The sequence below is a fragment of the Armigeres subalbatus genome, chromosome 1 (genome assembly GCF_024139115.2).
Source record: "Armigeres subalbatus isolate Guangzhou_Male chromosome 1, GZ_Asu_2, whole genome shotgun sequence".
In the NCBI taxonomy this organism is placed as follows: Eukaryota; Metazoa; Arthropoda; class Insecta; order Diptera; family Culicidae; genus Armigeres; species Armigeres subalbatus.
In genome coordinates this window covers 309,418,662-309,443,820 of record NC_085139.1, presented here as the reverse complement: position 1 = coordinate 309,443,820, position 25,159 = coordinate 309,418,662, and the positions used below count along the sequence as shown (strand labels likewise).

General features: G+C 39.8%; 1 protein-coding gene across 5 annotated transcripts in view; it reads right to left on the bottom strand.

Moving 5' to 3' along the window:
- The window catches only part of LOC134207904 (paternally-expressed gene 3 protein), a 164,630-nt gene that overhangs the window by 30,144 nt on the left and 109,327 nt on the right, over positions 1–25,159 (bottom strand). For all 5 annotated transcript variants that reach the window (XM_062683948.1, XM_062683949.1, XM_062683950.1 and 2 more), the window contains exon 2: positions 21,274–21,587. In XM_062683948.1, coding sequence (XP_062539932.1) covers positions 21,274–21,580 — 307 coding nt within the window. In that variant the 5' untranslated portion in view covers positions 21,581–21,587. The remainder of the gene's footprint in view (positions 1–21,273; positions 21,588–25,159) is intronic.

Here is a 25,159-nt window from a genome sequence, read left to right as displayed (position 1 = left end):
ATTCTGCAGCACGCTTAAACGCCGGGCACATCGAGCCCCCCATGGGGTGCTTGCTGTTCACAGCTTTGCTGGAACAAATCAAACAATTGGGAGGGTTCGTGCAACATTGTGCCTTGTGTCCCTCCAATCCGCAGCGTCGGCAGAGATTGCTTCTGTCAGGGCCTTTGCAGTCCCATTGCTTGTGCCCCGGTTCCAGGCACTTGAAGCAAACTTCGGGTTGCTCGTATATGCCCACAGGGCATACCGACCATCCCACCTTGACGCTCCCTAATTTGACTACCTTGGAGGCGTCCGCTGCAGATAGCCGAACCAATGCTACCTGTGTCCCTGCCGGACCTTTCCGTAGCCGAACGGCTGCGGTGGGCGTCTCTACTTCACACTGTCGCCGCAGTGCCGTGACGAGCTCTTCGACTTCGGTGATCTCGTCCAGGTCTTTAACCCTTAGATTCACCTCCGTAGTGAGTGCCCTCACCTTGACCGTCTCGCCTAGAACTTCCTCCGCCAACTTCTTGTAGGCGGCGCCATTTTGCGAGACGCCCCGCTTCAGCTCGAGGATCATCTCGCCCATCCGGGTACGTCTTATTCGACGTACGTCGGCGCCGAGTTCACCGAGCTTGACGTCACTCCTCATCGCCTTCTAAACGTCCGACTACTTAGTCTCGTCCGCCATGATGACTAGGGCATCGCCCCTGGAGCGATTGGCGCCTACCCTAGACTTCTTGCTACCCTCATTCACCTGGGCCTTCTTTTCGGCCCTTGACGTCTTCGGTTTCCTCTTGTTCTTGACCAGGGTCCAGGAGGCGTCATCCCCCTCTATTTCCCTGGTCTGGTGCGGCTGAGAACTTTCAGCCTGCCGTAACCCCTTGCCACCGTCTTTCCTGAGTGGACGGACCTTTCCAGGTCCTACCTTCCCCGGTTTTGGAGGTACCCGGCCGGGGTTCAGCTTCCCAGCCCCACTACCCTTGTTCGGGGTAGTAACCCTCCGCGTTTTGGAGCGGCCCCCAGGGAGCTCATCCCCTGGAGACTGTCTCCCCCGTTTTTGTGTCTACTCCGTTGGAGCAGTCACCCCCGACGTACCCGCAAATACTTGAGCCTCAGTCTGGGTAGACTTTGGTACCACCGTCTTCGCTGGCACGCCTTCGGTCGATTCGACCTTGCCCGAGTCCGCGAATCCTTGGGCCTCAGTCTGGGTAGACCTCGACTCCACCGATTTCACGGGTTTACACTTAGCCGTCCCGACCGCCCTCTCCAGCTTGGCGTCCAGCATCGACTTTCGAAGTTTCTGCAAGCTCCTCTTGAGGTCCTTGCTGATATTATGCTTCGATGACGCAAAGTCGATGATGGCGTCCAGCTGTTCCGTCGCCACCTCGAAGGCCGAAAGCCCATCGCGTTTGCGTTTCATCGCCTCCACAAGCCATGGGCCGTCAATAACCCCTACAGGCGCTTTTTTTGCCGAGAGGAAGGTTGAGGGACCCACGCTGGGGCAGCGCACGAAGCTGCCGACTATTGCCTCTGGCCTCCTAGGCGGAGACCTGAACAACCCACCTCTTGCGAAGGGGCTGTTGCCTACACTACCACCACTAATTGAAGAATTGACTTGGTTTTCCATTTTGGTCCCACGAGTTGCTCGGGAAAAGAGGTCCATCACGCCAGAGCCCAGCATGACGCGGTAAGGGACAATTACTGTGGAGGGTGCCCAGGTACCCCACAGGCTCCGTTAAAGGCCTAGTTTATTATTTCACCCCCCTGGCCATGCATCCCCTCGGCACGGGTCGCTTGACGCCTTGGGATTAGGGGGATTAGGGACGATGGCCCCGGTCTAACTCGCAGCGGCCATGGGGAGGGGTCGTCAAGCCCTTGGACAAAGTCCCTGCTGCCCCAGAGCAAATGTCTGTCTGTCCATGCGTATGTGTGTGCACAAAAGATAAGAAAAACATTAGACAACTTTTCATATAGTAATCCTTAGCCGATTTTCTCGCAAAAAGTTGCATTCGACAGGTAACAAAGCCTTGTTGATCACTATTGAATTTGATAACGATCGACCATTGCGTTTAAAAGTTATTAAGAAAATGGTACGTCGAACCATATAAGGTTGGTGTCTTGGCTAAATGCGAGAAAGGCAGTATCACTACTCGGCGAATTAAGTTGGGTTTTTCTATCAAAAGTTATGTACTATTTACCAATACAAAAATTCTTGAATTATTTCATACAATGACTTGAAAACGGCTCTGTTATGCTCAAAACTTTTGAGCCCTTCAAATAAAATACTGTTGTAGATATGCTTTTCATTTTTGAAACATATTTGGCTTAGAATAGTGTATGAAATCAAGGAACTGACGTCGTAGTACCATATATTAACCATAAAAATAATGTTCGTTGGTCAGATGGCCCTTCACAAAATAATTTGGTAAATCGTACATAACTTTTGATAGAAAAAACATTAACTTGAGATTTTTGGACACAATGCACAATATAAGGTAATTTTTCCATTGATGAATTAATATTCAAAATCGGTGGTTGCGAACCTGGCGGAAAAATAGTTTTCAAAAAGAAATCCAAGATGGCGGCCAAATTCAATATGACTGCTTCTATTTTTACTATTTATTTAAAATTAATCTATTTAAAAGGTTACACTCTTCCTCTTTCCAACGATATGCTGATCTCTACGATCGGTGGAGAAATGTTGGAGTTATGATAGTTTTGATGAGTCAAGAATTGACAAAAATCAAGGGGTTCATTAAAATGATTTCGTGTATAACTAACGAGAGGTTCATCTTTCTGAAGAAATTAACTCGGATACTCGCCGAAAGCTTTCGAAAGAATATAAATTTAGGCATTTTTAAGAACCTCGTGCAAATTGTGGCCCGGTTTCAGCGAGAATTACTCCCACACATTTTTGTTAGTCAACAGTGGTGTAAATTAACAAATATCCTACCGGATTTCAATTAGAACAACGTTACACTTACCGAACGGGATGGCCCCAATGAGCTAGACTTTACTAATGTGGCGCAGATAGACGCTGCGTGCCACTAGTTGTCTCTTTTACTCTCTGATCTTTTCATTTTGATTTATTTAGCTTACATCTAAACAGATGGCACTGTATCAACAATTTGACGCCACAATACATAGCTCGAGGCCATATCTCTCCATCCTAAGCACCCGTCTCTCGAATACTACCCCAAGCAACAGAAGCCCATATTCAACAAAATTTGGTTATATTTATGTTGCTGCAACCAAATCAGTCTGCGTTGTGCTGCTTGGGCGAGTGCTTGCAAGTCCTCCTCGAGGTAGACGAATTCATCGACCACCTCGACGGTATCCCCGTCTATCGTAACACTGCTTCCCATGCGGGCCCTGTCGCGCTCGATTCCGCCCACAAGCATGTACTTTGTCTTCGATGCATTCACCACCAGTCCAACTTACAAGCCTCTTCAAAGAAGACTTCCAAGCCCTTTGAAAGAAGGCTTCCAAGCCTTTTGAAAGAAGCCTCCAAAACCTCTTGAAAGAAGGCCAAACCTCTTGAAAGGAATAAATCTTTATTTGGCGGTCCTCAAAACACGTCATTTCGGTCCTCGAAACTCGCAAATAATTCCTCCAAACACGCCGTTGCGGTCCTCAAAGCTCGCAAACCATTTCACTTTTATTTGGTGGTCCTCAAAACACGCCAATGCGGTCCTCAGAACTCGCAAATCATTTCATCTTTATTTGCCTCCCTTCGAACTTTGGATCCGAAAATTGCAAGTTCGTGTCCTGTCACGTTCGCCAAATGTGTAACTTGCAACTGCGCCAAGAAATTACCCATTACGCATATCATTGCAATCGGCGGAGGTATCGCCTTATGCAGTTCACACACGGTCAAGCAGTTTGACCAACAATAACTCCGCCCTAGTTTAATCAAGCATCCACTATGTTCCATGAGGAGCGGTACGAACGCTCAATTTATTCGTCCAATAATATCACACACGAACAACCGGAGCGTCAGCTTGAACACCAACCATAACACATTTTTTTACGGGTTTGTGCGACTTCACAACAAACGCTCAAACTTGTTCGTCGAACCTTGACTCCGCCCCCGAGAGCTCAAACCGAAATCAAAGCGGTTTGGTTTTTTTTTTCAACCTAGCCGCCAACTATCAAATGATTGTTCGAACCAGAGTGTAAAAGAGATTTTTTGGTGAAGTTCGCCTATCTTCACTTGTAAGTTCACTTCCAGACACAATCATAGACGGCTCTGCACTCTCAATATTCGGACGAATATTGGTCATTGCAAATTTTCGTTCATTCTATAAATTAATAAATTATTTCAAATCTTAACACGTTTTAAATGAGTTAAATAATGTATCACATATAGAGTAAAGTCCGATTTTCAACCGTGAGGCACTTTTAGCGGTAAAGGCTTCCTTACACCCCGGGAAAATTCTCCGTCTGATTTTGATCCCTGTGCATTTTAAATACGGCCGGAATTTTGATTTCCTGTGCCCAAATCCCAAAAGCATCGCATATGTAAAAATATATGGGGTAAACATCCGCGGACTAAATTCCCGAGGTGGGAGGCTACCAAAAACGTCAATTTAAACAAGATAAGGCTTATGTTTTTTTTGTCTGCACAGATGAATGATGTTTTGAATAGGCATGTGATGTTTGCCAAAAATCGGACTGAAATAGGTTCATGAAGTTGAATATTTTACGCTCTGGTTCGAATAACTTCACAGACGATCAAACAGAGCAGCACCGAAGCATTTTCTGAGGGGCGGAGTCAACGTTACTTTGATCACTGTTGGACTCTGACTAATGGAACGTACACACGGTCAAACAGTTTGACCAACATTGACTCCACCTCTCGTTTATTCAAACATCCATCAAGTTTTACCAACAGCGGCATGAACAATCAATTTATTCGACCAACAATATCACATACGAACGACCGAAGCGCCAACTTGAACACCAACCATCAAAAAATATATGGGGGTTTGTGCAACTTCACTACAAATGCTCAAACATGTTCGGCGAACCTTGACTCCACCCCCGACAACTCAAACCAAAATCAAACCGTTTTAATTTTTTCCAACCGAGCCGCCTACTGTCAAATGGTTCTTCGAACAACTTCAGACACGTTCAAACAAAGCAGCAACCGAAGCGTTTTCTTGGGGGTGGAGTCAATGTTCGTCAAACTGTTTGACTGGTGTGAACTTTGCTTAAGAGAGAACAACGCTTGGCTGCATGCTCGTCATCAACATCGAAACGGCATAAGCAATTTCATATAAAGTAACGGCAACTTTAACCTGGTTTTCATAAGTCACCAAACTCAATTGAGCCTTCTATGGATCCCTAATGAAGAGGAAAATGACTAAAATAAATACTCCCCCTAAACAATTAGAAAATTCCCATAAGAAAATAGAAAATTGCCAATAAAGAAATCAGGGTATGAGCAATAAATAAATATAAAATTTCCACAAATAAAACAAAATTTCCATAAACAATTAAAAATTTTCCACAAAACAAAAATAAATAAGCACTTTTAAAAGCAAAAATAGCAATTATAAAAGAAGAATTTTCCATAAAGAAATGAAAATGTTCCACGAAAAAAAATTAAAAATTTCCATAAATAAATCAATATTAGCAATAAACAATTACAAAATTTTCCACAAAATAAATATATTTTTTCCATAACGAAATAAAATTTTTCCACGAAATGATCAATAAAAAGCAATAAAAAAAAGAAAATTTCCATTAAGAAATATAAAAAAGCAATCAAACTTTGCCTTTTTTCCATAGACGACCCCTTCTTTAAAAGCGTTTAAAGTTCATGTAAATATTCATCAGCTTTATTGCTTTTTTGTATTTTTCTATGGAAATTTTCTGATTTTTTATTGCTCTTTATTGATTATTTTGTGGACAATTTTGGATTTTTTATGGAAAAAAATATTTATTTTGTGGAAAATTTTGTAATTGTTTATTGCTAATATTGATTGATTTATGGAAATCTTGTATTTTTTTCGTGGAACATTTTCATTTCTTTATGTAAAATTCTACTTTTATAATTGCTATTTTTGCTTTTAAAAGTACTTATTTATTTTTGTTTTGTGGAAAATTCCTAATTGTTTATGGAAATTTTGTTTTATTTGTGGAAATTTTATAATTATTTATTGCTCATACCCTGATTTTTTTATTGGCAATTTCCTAATTGTTTATGGAAAATTTCTAATTTTAAATGGAAATTTTATTTAGTTACCGAGGAAAATACATGTTTAGTACAGTATCATAAAATGGAAAATATGAATATTTTAGGGCAAACATATACATAAAAAGGTGTCTCGCGTCCATAAAACAGCACTCACTGAATTCTCTGGAAAATTATCTTTTGAATAAGCCCTTGATCTCCTTTGTGAGTTGTTCGCGGAGAAAGTTATCAATCTTTTCCGCCTTTAAAATCGGTTTTCCGCAATGTGTAATGTTGTTCACTCTGCTTATCTACAAGTAACATAATTCACGGTGCGCCGGTAGACCGTTGATATACAATAAAGATGTCCATCAAAACCAAGTACAGGGCTCTATTCCTGTGGGAATTCTGCACCTCTGGATCAATTAAAAAAAATCCCTAGAAGGAATCTCGAGAAATCTTGATTTGAAGTTTTGCGCTAAGAAATTTAAAAAAAAAATATATAAAAATCCAAGACATTCACCACAAAACCCACAAAAACGTCTAAAAAGGTACCCTGAAAAGTGATTATCAATCAGTTTGCATTTGTTGCCGTTTTTATTCATTTATTTAGTTAACATCTAAACAGATAACATTGAATCAAACCAAACCAAACTGACTTAAGCATGTTTTTGTATGGCTAACTTATTCGAATTTAATTTGAGTGTTGCTTACTATGTTGCTTCTATGTAAAAATAATTATTTAGTTTGTATATTCATAATGTAGAGAAGTAAGACGTGAGTTCGTGTAGAATAATAGCAGTTAGAAGCTTAACCATGTGATCACTTTTTAAATCGTCGCTACCAAATCTCGTCAAAATTCTAATGAACGGACTCGAAAAAACATGTTTGATATGTAAGCCAATACATCTGCTGGTGCCTCTACAGAACTCTAAAACATGATAATTCAAGATATGGTACTTTGACCTGAATGGAAGCTGCGGCTTTTTTCCAGCTGCTAGCAAAGCCATCAGTTGCTTCTACAAAGCTATGCTCGAGTTGCAAAGAGCTGTATCCTGCGTACACGTTTTTGAAATCATTGCGAACCTGATTATTGAAATATTATTTAGAAATTTATTAATGTTTAAGTAGACTAATTTACTGTGACGTAATCCAAAGGATCGGGATTCCTGTAAACCCTATGCAATTTGTTGATGCATCATCTGTACTTGATTAACCCACGACCCTACTCAATCTGGCGCTTCTCGAGCAACTTAAAAACCGTAGGGTAAACTGGGGTAATATGCACCCCCGGGGCAAAATGACCTTTTGGCTTTTTTTAGCGGTGTTCCAGGAATATTTTCAAGAATGTTTACTACTGAATTGGTAGTTCGAGATCCGAACTACATGCGATGTAGTAAATACTATCGAAAAACTCCCGAAAATGTACTCAAAAATGCCAAAGGGTCGTTTTGCCCAGGGGGTGCATATTACCCCAGTTTCCCCTACTAACAACTCCGAACTTGATATGTGTAGTGGCGGAGATGAGCAAAAGTTCAATATTTCATCTCCGTCGTTAAAAAAATATATATATTCGCACAGCTTACAAAATTCTTTCTTTCTTTTGTGCAATTGTCCTTGATGTTTTTTTGGTTATCGAGATATCATTGGATATGCCGAGCTTACTCTTGACAGTCGTACTAATTTGCGATTTTTTTTTAAAGTGCAATGATAAAAAGCTTTTCTTTACCAGCCCGATGATTCGAGTGCGAGGAAATCTGTGATAGTGATTTTGAAAACGCTCCGTCAATTCAATCAGATACAGTGGATAGTTTCCTACCTGCCGCTGCTGTATCCAGGCACTAACGTATATGTAAAATTAGCCAGCATGAGTTAACCACCTGAATGAGGGGTCGTTTCATTTGTCTCAATTAAGAGTTTGGGGGGTTTTTGTCTCGGTAAGAGCAAATTTTGTTTTGTCTCATTTAAGAGCTTTGTTTAACCACCTGAAGTTTGTATGGCGAAAGACATCTAACGCAGGTTTTCTCAACAGCAGGAACTTTTCACGAAAATCTATTTGGTACCAGTTATGTAGGAAGGTGTCCGCTACTACGCCTACCAAATATTTTTTTAGATTAAGGTGATTATTTTCGAGATATTAAACCTTAGATGCTTTTCGCCATACTGATTTCCGAAAGTTAACTCCTAGTGTTCCGCTGTAAGCACGTTTAAAGCAGGCAATTCATTGCTACGGCATCCGACGAAGATCTAACCTGTTGCAGGGCTGGTAGCGACTGATGCCGCTCAAAATAGTGGCTTCAGGGACCAAAGCTGACGAAACAAGGGACCAAATAGGGACTTTCAGTTGCAGAAAAAGTGACCAAATAGTGACTTTCAGTTTCAGTTCCAAGTTTTATGAGACGAAATCAAGCGTTTTTGGGTCGAATGAGATTTTTTTTCGTTATTTGTGGCGGAAACCGAATCCTCTGTCATCATTTAAAAGCAATATGAAAAAATAGTGCCCGGGACATTCTGGCTACGATCTGGAATTGGGCTAAACAATAGTACAGTCATACCTCGATATAACGTAACTCAATTTTTAATTTCGTTACGTTATATCGAGGTTACGTTATATCGAAGCAAATTTTTTTCCCCAAAATTTTTTTAAAATCTTTTTTTTTATAAAAGAATCTTAACCTAAAATCAATGTTATTCATCCACCAGGGTGTTCCAACCTTTCTTACTTAACTTTTTTTTAATTTTTGATAATTTTTATTTTCTGTTTTTTATTTGATTATCTATATTTTTATTTTTTCATGTTCTTTTTTTCATTTCTGTTTTCATATTTACTTTTTATCTTAGAATATTACTTTAATCAGTATTCGTTTAACAATTTATAAATAAAAATAAACCTAAATTTAATATTATTCTAGATTACCATTCTTTATTCATGAAAAAAGAACTGCTACCTTCTCATAAATGCTTCTCAGCGTGTCTCTTAAGACTGACATTGATACGTCATTCTCATTCTCGACTTCACGCTTTGACGAACAAAAGATCTTCTATGTTGATGGGCCATGGTAAGTTGGTCAGAGGAGGTGCCCGCGGACTCGAAAATAGACGAAGCCACTCTGATTAATCTCTATAAACGTGCTGACCAACCATGTAGAGGGGGGGAGCACCCAAAAATTGACGTGGTAAGTAAATTACGGACATAATCATGTCGTTTATGGAAGGCCTCCAGACCTTCAGCAAGAATCTCAAACTCGTTGTGCTGATTCTCTGCGACCTAGTTACAATGGCTAGGCAGCAATGGAAGTCTCTGCTAATGTCTAGTAAGGAGGCAGAACGTAAGATATGCCTCCTTATTGATTAGAAGGAGTTGGTGGTGCGACTCTTAAAGTGAGTAAGGTTGAGCAGGATACCGCCCCAAAACTGATTGAATTTTATCGGTAGGACAATCGTCCCTGGAGTAAAATTGCCGTCCATAGGATGCCCAGAAGAGCTCTGCGTACAAAAACTTGACTGTAGAGGGGCTGGTTGATGGGATTTATGTCGGAGCCCTATGCCCAGTTGAAGTCATTCAATGTAACGGTTTGGATAAAATGACTGAAGCCAGTGAGCTGGTCGATACACTGAAAGATCAGTGGAGAGTTGAGATCCAGATCACAGCTATTCGTTTGCGAAAGAGCTATGCGGGAACGCAGGTGATGAGCCTGTATGTGTGCCCGCCAGGTACGTCTGGCAGCAGCCAAGAAGTTGCTTAATAAGACCAAGTTGAAGGTAGGATTGATGGTATGTTATGTAGTATGTGATCATACACCAACCACTTGTGGTCTGCTACAAGTGCTTCGGGTACGCTCATAAGTCATTTCAGACCTGAACTTCGGCAGGGAATTTCGTTTAGTACTGATTCTCAGCAAAATATTTACAGTACAGCAGCAGCCCATACTCCGGAAGAACTGACGATGATTAGGACGCATTCTACGCCAGCTGGAACGAGAGTACGACATCTACCCAAGCCACGACGTCAAAATCATCATAGGAGATTTGAACGCTCAGGTTGACCAAGAGTATAAGTTTAGACCGACTTTTGGAAAGTTCAGTACCCACCAGCTGACGAACAAAAACGGCCAACACAGCCTTTCATGTCCGGTACACCTGGAGATCACCACTGCAGACAGAATCACAAATCGATCGTTCTGATTGATGGACGGCACTTCTCCGACATTATCGACGTCAGGATATATCGTGGTGCTAACTTCGACTCTGATCACTATCTGGTGATGGTTAAACTGCGCCCAAAACTATCCGTCATCAACAATGTTCGGTACCGACGTCCGCCGCGGTACGACCTAAAGCGACTGAAGCAACCTGATGTCGCCACTGCATACGCGCAGTATCTCGAGGCAGCGTTGCTAGAAAAGGGTAGTTCTCCTCTTGAGGACTGCTGGAATACAGTTAAAGCAGCCATTAAAGACGCAGCGGAGGGAGAACATCGTCGGGTATGTGAAACGTAGTCGCTGGAACGATTGATTCGACGAAGGGTGCTGACAGATTCTGGAGGAGAAGGACGTAGCGCGGGCGTTCGCACTGCAGCAGGGACCCGGCAGAACGTGAGACGCTATAGACGGAAGCGGAGACAGCAGACCCGCCTTTTTCAGGAGAAGAAACGCCGCCGAGTGCGACGAGATGGAACAGCTATGCCGTTCTAAAAAAATACTCAAGTTCTATCAGAAACTCAACGCATTCCACAATGGTTTCGTGCCGCGAGCCGAGATCTTCAGGAGGAGAGGAGATGCTTACGTCAGTTCCACGGACGATGGAAGCCAGCCAGCCTTGAGGGAAGTTAGGGATACCATCCAACACCTAAAGGCCAATAAAGCAGCTGGGACGGATGGTATCGGAGCTGAGCCCATCAAGATGGGCCCGGATGGGTGGGAAGTTATCACGCCAGCTTCGTTGACGGCCTAACGACAACGGATCAGATCTTTACTGTACGGCAAATCCTCCAGAAACGCCGTGAATACAAGGTCCCAACGCATCATCTGTTTATCGTTTTCAAGGCGACATACGACAGTATAGCCCGTGTAGAGCTATGGAATATTATGGACGAGAACAGCTTTCGAATCGTACCGGGAACTAAGACAAAGTGATGGACTTTCGTGCCTGTGGTTCAACATTACATTAGAAGGTGACATGCGGAGAGCCGGATGTAACAGCCGGGGTACGATTTTCAACAGATCCAGTCAATTTATTTGTTTCGCGGATGACATGGACACTATCGGCCGAAAAATTGCAAAGGTGACAAAGGCAGGTGTACACGCCTGAAACGTGAAGTAACAAAAGTTGGTCTCGGGATAAATGTATCGAAGACTATATACATGCCAGTGGGAGAAAACGAGCGCGACTGGTTCCGCTTGGGAAGCAATGTTACGATAGACGGGGATGCTTTCGAGGTAGTCGAAGTATTCGTCTACCTTGAAACCTTGCTAATGGCTGAAAATAATGTTGGTAATGATATACAAAGGCGCATCATCTGTGGAAGTCGGGCCTACTACGGGCTTCAGAAGAAACTGCGGTCAAAAAAGATTCACACCCGCACCAAATGTATCACGTTCAAATTGCTCATAAGACCGGTAGTTCTCTACGGACATGAAACTTAGACCATGCTCGAGAAGGAATTGCAAGCACTCGGAGTATTTAAGAGACGGCTGCTTAGGACCATATCTGGCGTTGTGCAAGAAGGTGTGTGGCGGCCAAGGAGGAACCACGAGCATGCCCAGCACTACGACGAACCCAGTAGCTAAAGCCGGAAGAGTGCGATGGGCAGGACATGTTGCAAGAATGCCGGATAGCAACCCTGCAAAGATGGGGATCGCCCCAGATCCAACTTTGTACAAGAAGTCGTGGAGCGTAGCAAGCGATGTGGGCTGACCAGGTACAGAACGACTTGGCGAGCGTGGGGTGCATTCGAGCTTGGAGAAATACGGCCTCAAACCGTGTATTGCAGCATCAAATTGTGTTTTCTGTTAAGATGTAAGCTAAATAAATGAAAATGAATGAACCCAGACAGCCACATAGAAAGGATATGTCGGGACGTGAACATTTGGAATGTGACGTCTAAAAATTCTTCCCTCCACCCTATGTCTGTTGAGGAGGGTCCTATAGTGGCCTAGAATTGAAAAAATATTTTTATACAAGCAAAAAAAAAGTTACGTTATATCGAGGTAAAAATTACGTTGTATCGAGTTACGTTACATCGAGGTATTACTGTATATCAATAAAGAAAACAGAAAACATCTTTCAATCACCATTCTTTCTCTTAGAACTCTCTTAGAACGAACTCACGAACGAAAACCGTACACGCTATCTTTTATCTACTCAGTGACTAAGTAAAATTAAAATTGTCTTCCCCTCTCTTTTGATCTAACGGGAATTTAACTTAATATCAGTCAAAAGCAGGACTACACAAAACTATGAGTAGTATTGCGAGTAAATCAAATTCTTACGCCACTGGAAGTGAGCAAAACATGGTTATCACTCATAAGACCTGTTCTTCTTTACCGAAAATGATTTCTCGGTGAAAATCTGCGTAAATGAGCATTCTCTTCTCGTGAGAATGAGTAAAAATTGCGATCACTGGTTTAGCTGAACACCTACTAATATGCAGAGAACTCTACGATTTTTCATAGGTGCCACGAAAATTTTTGGAATTTTAAGTGCAAAAGGAACAACAGTACGGATCGTTTTTCAAGAAAGTTGTACAGCGACCCTGGGATTGAACGCTAGACCTCCTGCTTATAATGCAGGATAATTTCTGGACTTTTAAATATTTTTTCCCCAAAATACGCAGATTTTCCAAGTAGATTTTTCCCAAAATACGCAGATTTTCCAAGTTGCTGTGCGTATTCTTAAACAATTTTTGCTATGGAATGCAAAATTGTGGAGACTTGATTCCCTCTCTATAATATCTACTCAATAAATATTTTTTTAGAGCAAGCCCTTCGTTACATCTGTCAAATCTTGCAAATCCGCCTGAGAACAATTTATATTTTCTTGATTTTTATCGCCAAATTTGTCAAGACTCTAGCATCAAGTCTCCTCATATTATGGCAACAACTCAAAATTCAATTATCCTGAAATTGAATTATCCTGATTAATTAGGGGCTGTCCGTATACCACGTGGACAGCTTTTGGCCAATTTAAGCACTGGCGAAGCCAGCTATTGTTATTTGGTGGGGCACTACTAAGCGAAAGAACAATATCCTTCGAGAACAATGGTGTGATTGCATCGTGTGGTGAATTTAATATTCCCCCAGCGTGGACAAAGAATCATACATGTTTTCATAAACTTGTATAAACCGTGGACATTCACCCCCTCCCCCTAAACTGTCTACGTGGTATATGGACATCCCCTTGGCATATTTACGGCTTTGTGCTGTGAAAAAATGATAGCATTTTGTCATTATTAGGAGAAGTTGTCCAGATTTCGCGTAGCCACTTAAAACATCTTTAGGAGCGACAAAACACAGTAAATAATAGAGTAAATAAGGTTGTTAATCAAAAAGCAACTCGCCACAAGACGATCATTTGTATAGAGGATCTATAATAAAAATACGCTTTAACAACATTATTTTAATTCTCGAGAACTAAATCAATCAGTCTCTCAAGGAATCAAGTCTCCCCACCTTCCCCTACTGTATAATGTTTGACCTTTGAAAATAATCTGAATCGGCAGATCTCTTGCATGATTGTATACCAATTTATAAATTGTCACGTAAAACACCTTCGATTAGCTACTGGTGAAATGCCAATAAGAGCAGCGAGTTAACAGGCTGGCAAAGTTTCAGAGCGATAATTTTTCCAAGATCCGTATTTTCATTTCCGCCAAGAACAAAGCATCATCCGGCGGATACATGCGGCTTTAATAAAAAAATCTTATTCAATAGTTTCAAAATAGTTGAAAATAGTTACTTTTTGCGACAAAAAGTGACTTTAGTGACTTGAGGTCGAAAAACTTTTTAGTGAATTGCCCGAAAAAAGTGACCAAGTCACTAAAAAGTGACCCGCTACCAGGCCTGCTGTTGTATAATGCTAAAAAATATGGATTCTCTTAAAATTTCTAAAAAAACTCAATATTTCTCGAGATTCCTCCTAGGGTTTTTTTTTTAAATTAGTCCAGAGGTGTAGAATTATCACACAAATTGGGCCCTGTACTAGATTTTGATGGACATTTTTATTTTATAATAACGGTCTATCGGCGCACCGTGAATTCATAACGATCCGAGTGCATGTGTAATTGCATTTATTGATACTTGAGACTCAAAAAATTGTCCATTAGAAATGCGCAGTTCAAAATATATTTTAGTTACAAGATAAAGATTGTCGCCTGGATTCCCTTTGTTCTGCTGTCCGAAACATGTCGAATCGTATGGATTTTTCCTTCATTTAACGCACATTCCTCGCCAGCAAAAGATGTTCCGGACAGCGACAATCTTAATCTTGTAACTAAAATATCTTTTTTGCAATTCCTGATCATAATACCTGGTTTACAGTTTGAGTGATTGAAAGGCCTACTTTTCCTTAACCTTTTGTCTGTGCTCTGGGGTCAATATGACCCCAGGCCACTTTGAGTGGCTGCCATTTTTTTAATTTTCAACCGATTCTCCTAATTTTTGGTAGTTTGGTAAAACTCGCCGAGATCTATCTCCTAGGTGCAAATTCACTTCAAAAATCTTTAAAATATGCGCTACAGTGTACTTTTTTCAAAAAACTTACGTTGTCTGTGCTCTGGGGTCAAATTGACCCCAAATTGAAATTGCTATAACTTTTTTAATGCTTGGCCAATTTTGGATTTTTGGGGCTGTTTTGAAAGATAATTTAATCATCTTTCAGGTCGTTACCAAAGACTGACTATAGGTGGGCGGGTACATCGCGGGGAGGGTTTTTCCTAAAAAGGGTACAAAAACAGTGATTTTTCATGCTTATTTTACTAATATCTGAAAATCCTACCCATTTTGAACTGCACCTTTTCAAAAAGGTTATGCGTGTGCTTTGATATGAGGTATTGATTAGTTTAGAGCTTGTTCGCTAGGTGGCGGTATATTTGAATTCATTAATTTAGACTACTCAAGTAATTCCGATATATGGAATTTTCCTCATTGTAAATATTCTTATCGCACAAATTTGCAATTTTTAACGATGACGTCTTTAATAAAGTTCGTCTGGTGGGAATGGACTGTCATGTGACGGAATAAATAATTAGGAAATTTACAAATAGGCGGCGCTAGCGTACTTGCAATATTCTTGCATATATGAAATATTGCTTTAGCTTGAGATCCCTCGTACCTACACCCAAGTTGTATTCGGCAACATTGTTCAGGATTAGAGGTGTGCGCCGCCGCGCCACGCCGCCGCCGCCGACAGTTTTTGGCACGCCGCCGCCGCCGGCATTTTTGCATCGGCGCGCCGCCGATTAAAATTTGTCACGCCGCTGATCTATAATTTTCACGCCGATTCAAATTTCAAGAAGTCCACAAAATTTTCAGTGGAAATTCCGTATAATTTCCTGATAGATCTTTACAACATCACGTTGAAACTAAGCATGTTTCGTGAAGATACCAATGACTTCCATGAAAATTCCATACAATTTCTTGTTCAAATTTCGGAAAGCTCTACGAAAAAGCTAAGCAAAACTTCGTGTCAAAATTGTGAAGGATTTCCCGTTGAAATTTTAAAAAATCTCATAGAAATTAAATTTTTGAAAGAGTCGTTCGGCAGAAATCCATTTGGCTGAAAGCCACAAGGCTGAAAATTGTCTGGCCGAATAAGTTGTTCAAATGAAAAGACTATTTTGTAGAAGTGTACCTGAGCAAAACTTGAGAGCAAATCAATACCTTGTTTAAATGTTGTGAAATCATCAATAATGTTTACTTAATTTGATATCTTTTAATCGTTTTAACGGTTAAAATAACAAACTTATAGCAGAAAAATTGTACTGTAAATCAAGTAAAATACTATTCCTGCTGTGGATGAGAACAAATCAAAAACTAATTTTGATATTGATTTCCGATAACAAAATAAGTACACAGTTTGATGTCATATCATTCAATTTAGTAATCTCCAGGAATATTTGTAAACAAATCTTGAATCAATTTGATGTCAAAATCAAAATATGTTATTTGGCCGAGAATGTCATTTGGTCGAATAGTTCTTTTGGCTGAAAAATCGGTTGGCCGAATAGCGTAATTGCCGAATATGCTCTTTGGTCGAAATGGACATTCGGTGGAAAGTGACATTCGGCTGAATTGGTCATTTGGATATTTTAAAACATTACCGGAGAATCTTTTGTGCTTCGCTTAAAAAATTAATGAACTTTCTTAGAATTTTTTCAACTTTTCCAGAATATTCATTTGGATTTTTTTCAGATTTTTAACAAGAACTACTATCAAGTTTCGAGAACTCTTTAGAATTACCAAAAGAAGCCCTTATAGGAATTACCATGAAAACTGTTTGGAATTTACATGAGAAACTCTTCAGAGTTTTCACGGAAAGTTGTTCCAAATTTCTACAGGAAAATATTCGGAATATCCACGGAAAGTTCTTATTGAGTTTCTTTTGAGTATTCTTTGAAATTTACACAGAAAATTGTGACTGGTGAACGGGACGCTTTAACGTTGACTTTACCAATCTAGATTATTTAAGACAGCCAGTTTTTCATCCTTAATAAGGGTGATTTTTTTCGCAGGGAGAAGTTCATCACTAGACGGCTAGTTTAGCACAAGCAAATTAAAAATGGAAAATCCTCGAAATTTTTGAAGATTTTTTTATTTCTTCAGAAAATTCTTTCTATTTTCGATAAGAAATTTGGGATATTCCATTGACCGAAAGCGACAGACGGCTGAACTGGTAACTTGGCCGAAAAAGCCGTTTGCTAGTAGGTCATCTGGCTGAAACGATCGTTGATCAAAATGCCGTTTAGCTGAAGTAGTTTTTGTCAGAATGGTCCATTTCGCCGAAAATGTAAATCGGTCCAACGGGTCATACGGCCAAATATCAATGACACTGGACCTCGGACTGAACGGGTAATATGATCAAAATGGTCACTCGTTTGGTTAAATAGACTTTTGTCAATTGACCATTTAACAAAATTCCGTAGCCTCTCTATTTTGAGTCGATACTGGCCCTCAGGCCAAAAGACATCTAGCCTAGTAACATTTAGCAAAACTAAACGTTTAACGGGAACTGTTATCAGGTCAAAACTGGTTTGACCGAAAATGCAGTTTGGCTGAAAGCAAAAAAAAATTTGGCCGGACTTGTAAAAAGTTATTTGCTCTAACAGGTCATTTAGCTGAAAATGACGTTCGACTGAAAAGTCGTTTGACCAAATATGAATCATTTGACCAAAAGTGCCAGAACGGCCAGTGCCGTTTGGCCCAAGAATGCCCTTTCTACAATCTTACTTACTAACTTACCTACTTACTTCTTTGAAAAGTGTCGTTTGGCTCAATTGATCATTTTCCCAAAAGATGATCTGCCGAAGAGGTCATTTGACAGAAAATTCCATTTGGCCGGAAGGGTTGTTTTGCAGAAAAGACATTTTCGGTCCAAATGACCATTCCTACCAAACAGCATTTTCGGTTAAATGATTAATTCGGTTAAACGATTTTCGACCAAATTAACATTTCGGCTGTATGTCGCTATCGATCATACTACATTTTTGGTCAAACCATTTTCGACTAGATAACAGTTTTGGATAAACGTTCAATTCGGTTTTATGGGATTTGGGTAGCTGACTTTTTACTTAAAGGCCAGTATCGACTTGAAAAGTAAAGGTTACGCAATTTCGTTCAAAGGTCGTTTGATAAAAAGACCTTTTCAACGTAAATGTCATTAGGCCAATTCTATAGATATTTTTGACTAAATTACTAAATTAATTTTTAAATTTTGTCCAACGTTTCATTGCTCTCTGTTAAGTATGATGGGTGTTCAACAACTGCAAATTACCCGTTCAGTGGGTCTGTTCAAATATTACGTAACGCCACCCCCTCGTAACAATCTCTAACAATTTCCAGAACTACCCCCACCCCTATGCGTAACGCGGTAACAAGCAGTTTATTGAGAAAAAAAAGATTTTTGGTAGGATTTAAAATACGTTACAATAAATTATTGTGCATTAGTATATTTTATGCTATTTTAAAGAAAACAAACATATTTTAATATTCTTATTTTTTTTCTCTATGCAATTGATTTGTTACGCGTAACTATATTCCGAAGGACACCCCCCATAATTTGCATAATAAATTGTAACAAAAATTAAACAACCCCTCCACCCCTATTGCGTTACGTTATATTTGAACAGACGCTTATTGACATTTGGCCGTATAACCTGTAGGCCCAAACGATATTTTTGGCCAAATGACCCATTCTGTCAAACGTCCATTTCGGCCAAACGGCATTTTCGGGCTGATGACATATTCGGCCAAACGACCTGGTTAGGGCAAACAACTTTTTCGGCCAATTTACCAGTTCGGCCGTATGTCGCTTTCGGCCAATGGAATTTCCCAAGAATTTCTTTGGGACAATACACTAGTAGTTCAATAACTGCAACATGTCTTCTTTTCAGTTAGCGAATGCCGTTCGATAACCGCGACGCATTCTTGTCGTCAAACAATTGTCAGGCGATGTCCGACGCAATAAAAGTGCTCCTGATTGTGCAGCGCAATGCAGATCTTTGACATCGTTTTGAAATTCAGCTGTCCGATAACTGCAAACTGATGTAACTATTGAATTGCAGTTAAATGACTTTGGTTATCGAACGTCTAATGTACAAAGAATGTTCAGTAGAAATGCAATAATTTCGAAAAAAAATTCCGTTGAAATCCAAAGATTTTTCTTTATTGAAATTTACATTTTGAACAATCCTCCGTGGAAATTCTTAAGAGTTTACTTACGAAGAATTTCTCGTGAAAATTCCAGAAAATTTTCTTTGAAAACTCCTTAGAGCCACTCGCGAAATTTCTTAAGAATTTACTGTTTTATCGTTGGCCATGCCAAACTAGCCGTCCCAATTATTCTAGACTGAGAAAGTCAACCTGAAAACAACTATTCTACCAGCCACACTCTCCTGCAATTATGAAGATTTTTGTGCAAATTTCGAAGAATACTCAACAGAAACTTTCCGTGAATTTCCGAAGATTTTCCTATAGAAGTTAGGAACAATTTAATAAATAAAAAAATAATTTTCAAATTTTTGAAAAACTTATAGAATTTTCTGGAGAAGTTCATTAGATTTTTCATGCGAAATTCAAAAGATTTTTCCTTTAATGTCTTGAAAATATCCGAAAAAAATGCAAAAAAAAAAAGAAACGTAATAGAAAAAATCGCCACGCCGATTCACGCCGCCGCCGCCGCCGGCTAAAATGGCTTTCGGCGTGACGCCGAAAACGCCGCCGCCGCCGACTAAAATTCTGACAAACGCCGCCGCCGACGAATATCGGACCGGCGCACACCTCTATTCAGGATGTGTAGCACTACAAAGCGGTGCTCAATATAATGAGTACGTCTTCCAATTTTTGAATTTGTGCGATAAGAATATTTACACTGAGGAGAATTCTATATATCGGAATATCTTAAGTAGTCCAAAATAATGAATTCAAATATACCACCACCTGGCAGCCGAGTTCTAAACTTATCAACGCCTTATGCCAGAGCACATGCCTTCCTGCATAACCTTTTTAAAAAAGGTGCAGTTCAAAATGGAAAGGATTTTCGGATATAAGTAAAATAATCATGAAAAATCACTCGTTTTATACCCTTGTTCACTAAAACCCCTCCCCGCGATGTACCCGCCCACCAATAGTCAATCTTTGGTAACGACCTGAAAGATGATTAAATTATCTTTCGAAACAGCCCCATAAATCAAAAATTGACCAAACATTAAAAAAGTTATAGCAATTTCAATTTGGGGTCAATTTGACCCCAGAGCACAGACAACGTAAGTTTTTTTGAGCACAGACAGAAGGTTAAAAATGAAATGGGTGCTTCAATGAAAAACCAGCATAAGAACAATAGTTACATGACCACATTTAGCTCAATTAGCTTGGGTGAGTGTTAAAATAGTGTATTTTCTGTGTCACGTAATAAATGAGATAATTTGATGAGCATGACATCAAATTCTCAAAAGGCAGGTTTATCTATCGCTTTATGGTCTGTCGTGCATACAATGTGGCACAATAACATGGAATATGTTTGTTTTATGCAGTAGGATGATATTTTGGCATGATTGATCATGTGAGGTGAATGAAATTGTACCATTTTGGTACAGATTTATCATTTGAGGCCCATTTTTCATCATTGTGTACAACTCGTTGCAAAACCCGATTTTTTCAGCGCTCGTAGTATTTATCCAACTTGGCAAGCATCGGTGGATAAACGTATAACTCGTGCAAAAAAATCATCAGTTTTGCAACTAGCTGCACAAACTACTATTTGCTGTTCGCATTCAGAGATTAAATATTTGTAAAACGATCGTCAGATCATTTGTAACTTTTGATATATTCAAAAGGGTTAAAATATACTATATGATCTCCAGAAATTTATACCCACCAAGTGTATGATAAATCTTGTTATGGTTCTTTATAAGAACTTACCAAAATCTGTTTGCGCATATGCGAAATTGCTAGACTCTCATACAAATATTGCGAATGACTTTAATTCAATGTTTCATGCTTTTCTTATGATACCTGTATAAATCCTTGAATATTTTTTTTGTATAAAAATCTGTCCATTTCGCATATCCTCAAATCTCATACAGATTATGGTAGGTTCTTATCCAGAATTGTAAGAAATTCATACATCCGCTGGTTTAAGTATATTCAAAATGATACCAAAGTTCGCTACGCTGAATACCATCAGCGCAGATTAGTGCAATTCTCATGAAAAATATAGATTTTCGAGTTATACTAACCTTCATACTAATAAGAAAAATGATTTGTGCAATTCTGTTTCGGAAACCTTCATCTGTTTTGCCTGTTTGCTTGTTTTGGAAAAATCAAGTATCGTTAGTTGAATTCATAAACAGAAACAATAAAAATGATCACTCATCAATAAAATAATCAAAAATCTCCTACCAGTATGCAACCGGGTGTGCTGCTGGACGTGCGACAGCTGCTTGAACTTGCGATCACAGTAGGAACATTTGTAGGGTTTCTCGCCGGTGTGGACACGGATGTGCTGCACCAGCTGGTGGTTGGAGGAGAAGCTCTTCAGACACTGCTGGCACTGGTGCGGTTTGTTCTCCGGCGGTGGGGCCAACTGGGGCAGCAGGTTCTGCACCGACAGGATATCACCGGTGCAGTTCAGTTCGGCGGCCGCCACGGCTGCCGCTGCTGCACCGCCCGGCACGGCGCACAGGTCCCTCACGTGCTGGATCTGCATTCTGACTCTGGAAGACGTGGGACAGGAAACAGAGAGTACGATCCCCGAAAGGACGATGATTAATACTGTCGGGAGGAGGGTGCGGGCAGGTGCGAACCTGCCCGCCGAATTAATTCTAGTCAATATAATTAAACTTATTCGATAGGGGGTAGTACTTTTTCGATCTTAATATAAATAGGTGATGTATAGATTTTTTAAAGACGATTTTTGCAATTTCCGTTTCGAGCCGAAGCCGGGAACCAGGTGTTGTTTAAAACTTCCGACCGCCCTTTTCGCTGCTTGAGTTGAGCCGAGTTACACCGAAAGAGGTCGCCGGCGGAGGCGGAGGGTGGGAAATAGTTCCGATAACAATACCCCAATAGTAATAGTTAAAATAATGGCACCAGCCCGGAATGGCGCTCCAACTAGTATTAGTACCCCCCCTGCAATTAGTAGTAGTTTGCCGTTTTGTTGTCTTAGCCGGTTGGTAGTGGTATAATGTGCTGCGCGAAAACTTTTCAACTTCGCGCGACCGTGATTTGTTTAAAAACCACCCGTAATTAGATAATTAGAAGCGCGTTCGTTGTTTAATGAAAACTTTTGCCCCGGCGCCGAGAGTCGCGAAACGCATGCACACACAGTAGCTGCCTCCTGCCTGGCACGGGGAGACCGAAAAGAATTCCATCCTGGGAATCCAGGGGTATGCGAGGAAGATTTTTTTTAATGATTGGTTTTGAAATAAGTGGAAAAGGTTAACTGCGGAATGGATCGAAATTTTAACAATTTCTTCATAAAACTCTTTCATTGCAAATTATTTACATATTTGGCAATTAATTTAAAGCATTTTGCCGTTTGAATTTCGACAAATAGTTTCAATATATTTAAAACGACCTCATTTAAATAGGGGAACAGACGGCTTTGGCAGGTTTTGTTCTATTACTGGCAGGGGGGTTTTTGTCGACCGAATTTTATGAAATTTGGCCACAATATTCTTTGGTATGCAAAGAATGTTTGCGCCAAATTTGAGCATAATCAGTCATAAAAAACTCCCCTGCCAATAATAGAACAAAACCTGCCAAAGCCGTCATTACCCCTATCAAGATTTGTGTCAGAAATTTGTGAACATCAATCACAAGAAAACAGTTATCTGCACATATTCAAAAGCACAGTTTAATCCCGGGCCATAAAAAACCACGATAGGGTAGATGTACTATATTTCGCCACCTTGGTAAAACAAGTAGTTTTTTTTTAACGCTCTAGTGCAATATTTTACCTAACTGTATTAAACAATCATACAGCGCATGAGTTTATGTCACAAATAAGCTGGTTACATGTAACAATATAATGTATGAAATAAATGGCTTAGACGACGAATACAACAATCGACCAAGTTCAATATCATATATAGAGCTGATTTTGTTCTACCGTTTCATTCCCTTTCCGAGCAGGAGCGATGACAGCCAATTCAGCTTAAATACTTAAGTATTGTACTTGTGCTTATTAATTAAGTTCATATCAAAGTATGGTACCAATAACAGAATTAGTTATTAATGAGTTAATTTCCCCTGCTCGGGTCAGAATGCATAACGCTACTATCTTTACAAACAGGTGGTCGCGGAAATAAAGAATTCCTCTGAAAACTTCTCCAGAAAACCAGTATTGGCAACTACCTGGACTAATAATTTAACTGAATATTATTTCAAAATTAATTATTCGGAAGCATTTCTCAAAGTAAAAATCCTTATAAGAAGAGAGAAGGGCTCTTACAACCATAAGTAATCCGAAGTGTTAGCAGACAAATTTGTTTCTTGCATATGGTTGAACAATCAGTTTTTGAAGCGTTTTAACATTTCATTTGTAGACGTTCATGCAACGTACTTTTATCGGTAAAAAAGGGCAAAACCATTCGGTATCTCTGACTATATATCATATATTGAATCAAGTGATTGATGATCATTTGAAACCATTGGGAGCAAAAATGCAAAAAGATGAGTTTCCCATACAAATTTTGAACGCAATATATCAAGATCATCTTCTTCACAGTTGGTTGGGGTCCCAAACAATTATAACCAACTTGATTTCGCCTCATTAGATGAAGTTTGCGGTTTTCCCATACAACTGTGCCCTACTCTATTGAGGCTTTGGTTCGATTCGCGAATTAAAATCAAATTAAACTTAAAAAATGCCAGTTCAATTATTTCCAAATAACCCTGCCCGTAGAGCAGATGTTTCGTTGGTATTGCTGGGTAGCACCAGCCCCCTGAAACGGCTGTCATCTGCATACAATGCGATTGAAGCCGAAAACTTGGTGCTAGCTGTCAAACTGTGGCTTTAAGCACGGAACACAGTGAGTCGTGCGACAATATCGCTGGAGCAGATTGAATTCGAATAAAAAATAAATAAACAGTATTTTTTAGGCTGGATTTTAGGCTATTGTTAAAAAAAAAGCGCACCATCTAAATTATGTTTCAAAACTTTATTGCAATTATCTCTATAGCTGATTCGTTCATTTCAGATACACATGTTTCGCTAGCGCAAAGCAAAGTCTATGTCATAATATCAAATATATGTCAAGTCTGCCTGATACCCTTGTCGATATTTAAACAGTTTGATAGATGTCTGAAGAAACTTGACAAATATTTGTTATTGTGACACAGGTGGGCCTTTAATTCCTAATGCATCTTTCTGTTTGAAAACCAAATTTTTACAAATAGAAAAAATAAGACTGCAAACCAATTAACTTATTGGTGATCAAGAAATGTAATTGTTGCTGAAAAATGAAAAAACCAAGAAAAGAGAATAGCGATAAAGTCTTTGTCCTCATCTGCAGAGTTGACTTGAGTTTGTCCCAGCATTTACAAGAGAGGACAATTTACTGATTATGGATCGACTGTACGTTTTAATTTCATTTATTGAACGGCTACTCAGTCTTGCACTTATTACAACGAGTTTTTTATTTACCCAACGTTTCGACACGGGGATTGTGTCTTTTTCAAGGGGGAAATATTTTTGTTTTTTGTCGTCGTATGCTTCACACTTAGAATAAATTACCGACTTCGGTAATTCGTTTACCGAATTCTCAACAGCTGAACGTTCGGTAACTTGTTCGGTAAATAACGAAACTACAGAACGATCGGTAACCTGGTTCATCCCATGATATGTCAAAATTACCGAGCAGTTCGGTAAATTTTTCATCGTTACCGAAATGGTCGGTTATGATGAATATTTTGTTCATTTCTGTTTTGGTTAGATATTTTTTTTTGGTAATGAAAACAAAAACATAAGAGATAAATTCATTTATTTTCACAAAACGTATTCCAGCGCAGAAAACATGCAAAAGCCAGGAATATACAAATCGGGAAGTCGAAGTCGAAGTCGAAGTCGAAGAAGTTTCGGTTGGTATTCTCGATGCCGTCCGGGAAGATGCATCGAGACCACAATGTCAAGAAAAACTTCCGTAAGAGACATTTTCCAGCAATGTTCTATTACATGTGTCAATCGTGCTGTTATACTGATGACGAGTCCTTATGCCTGCAAAATAATAAACAATTCATACTCGCACCATATACAGGGAAGATTTTTAATTACCTGAATTGAATC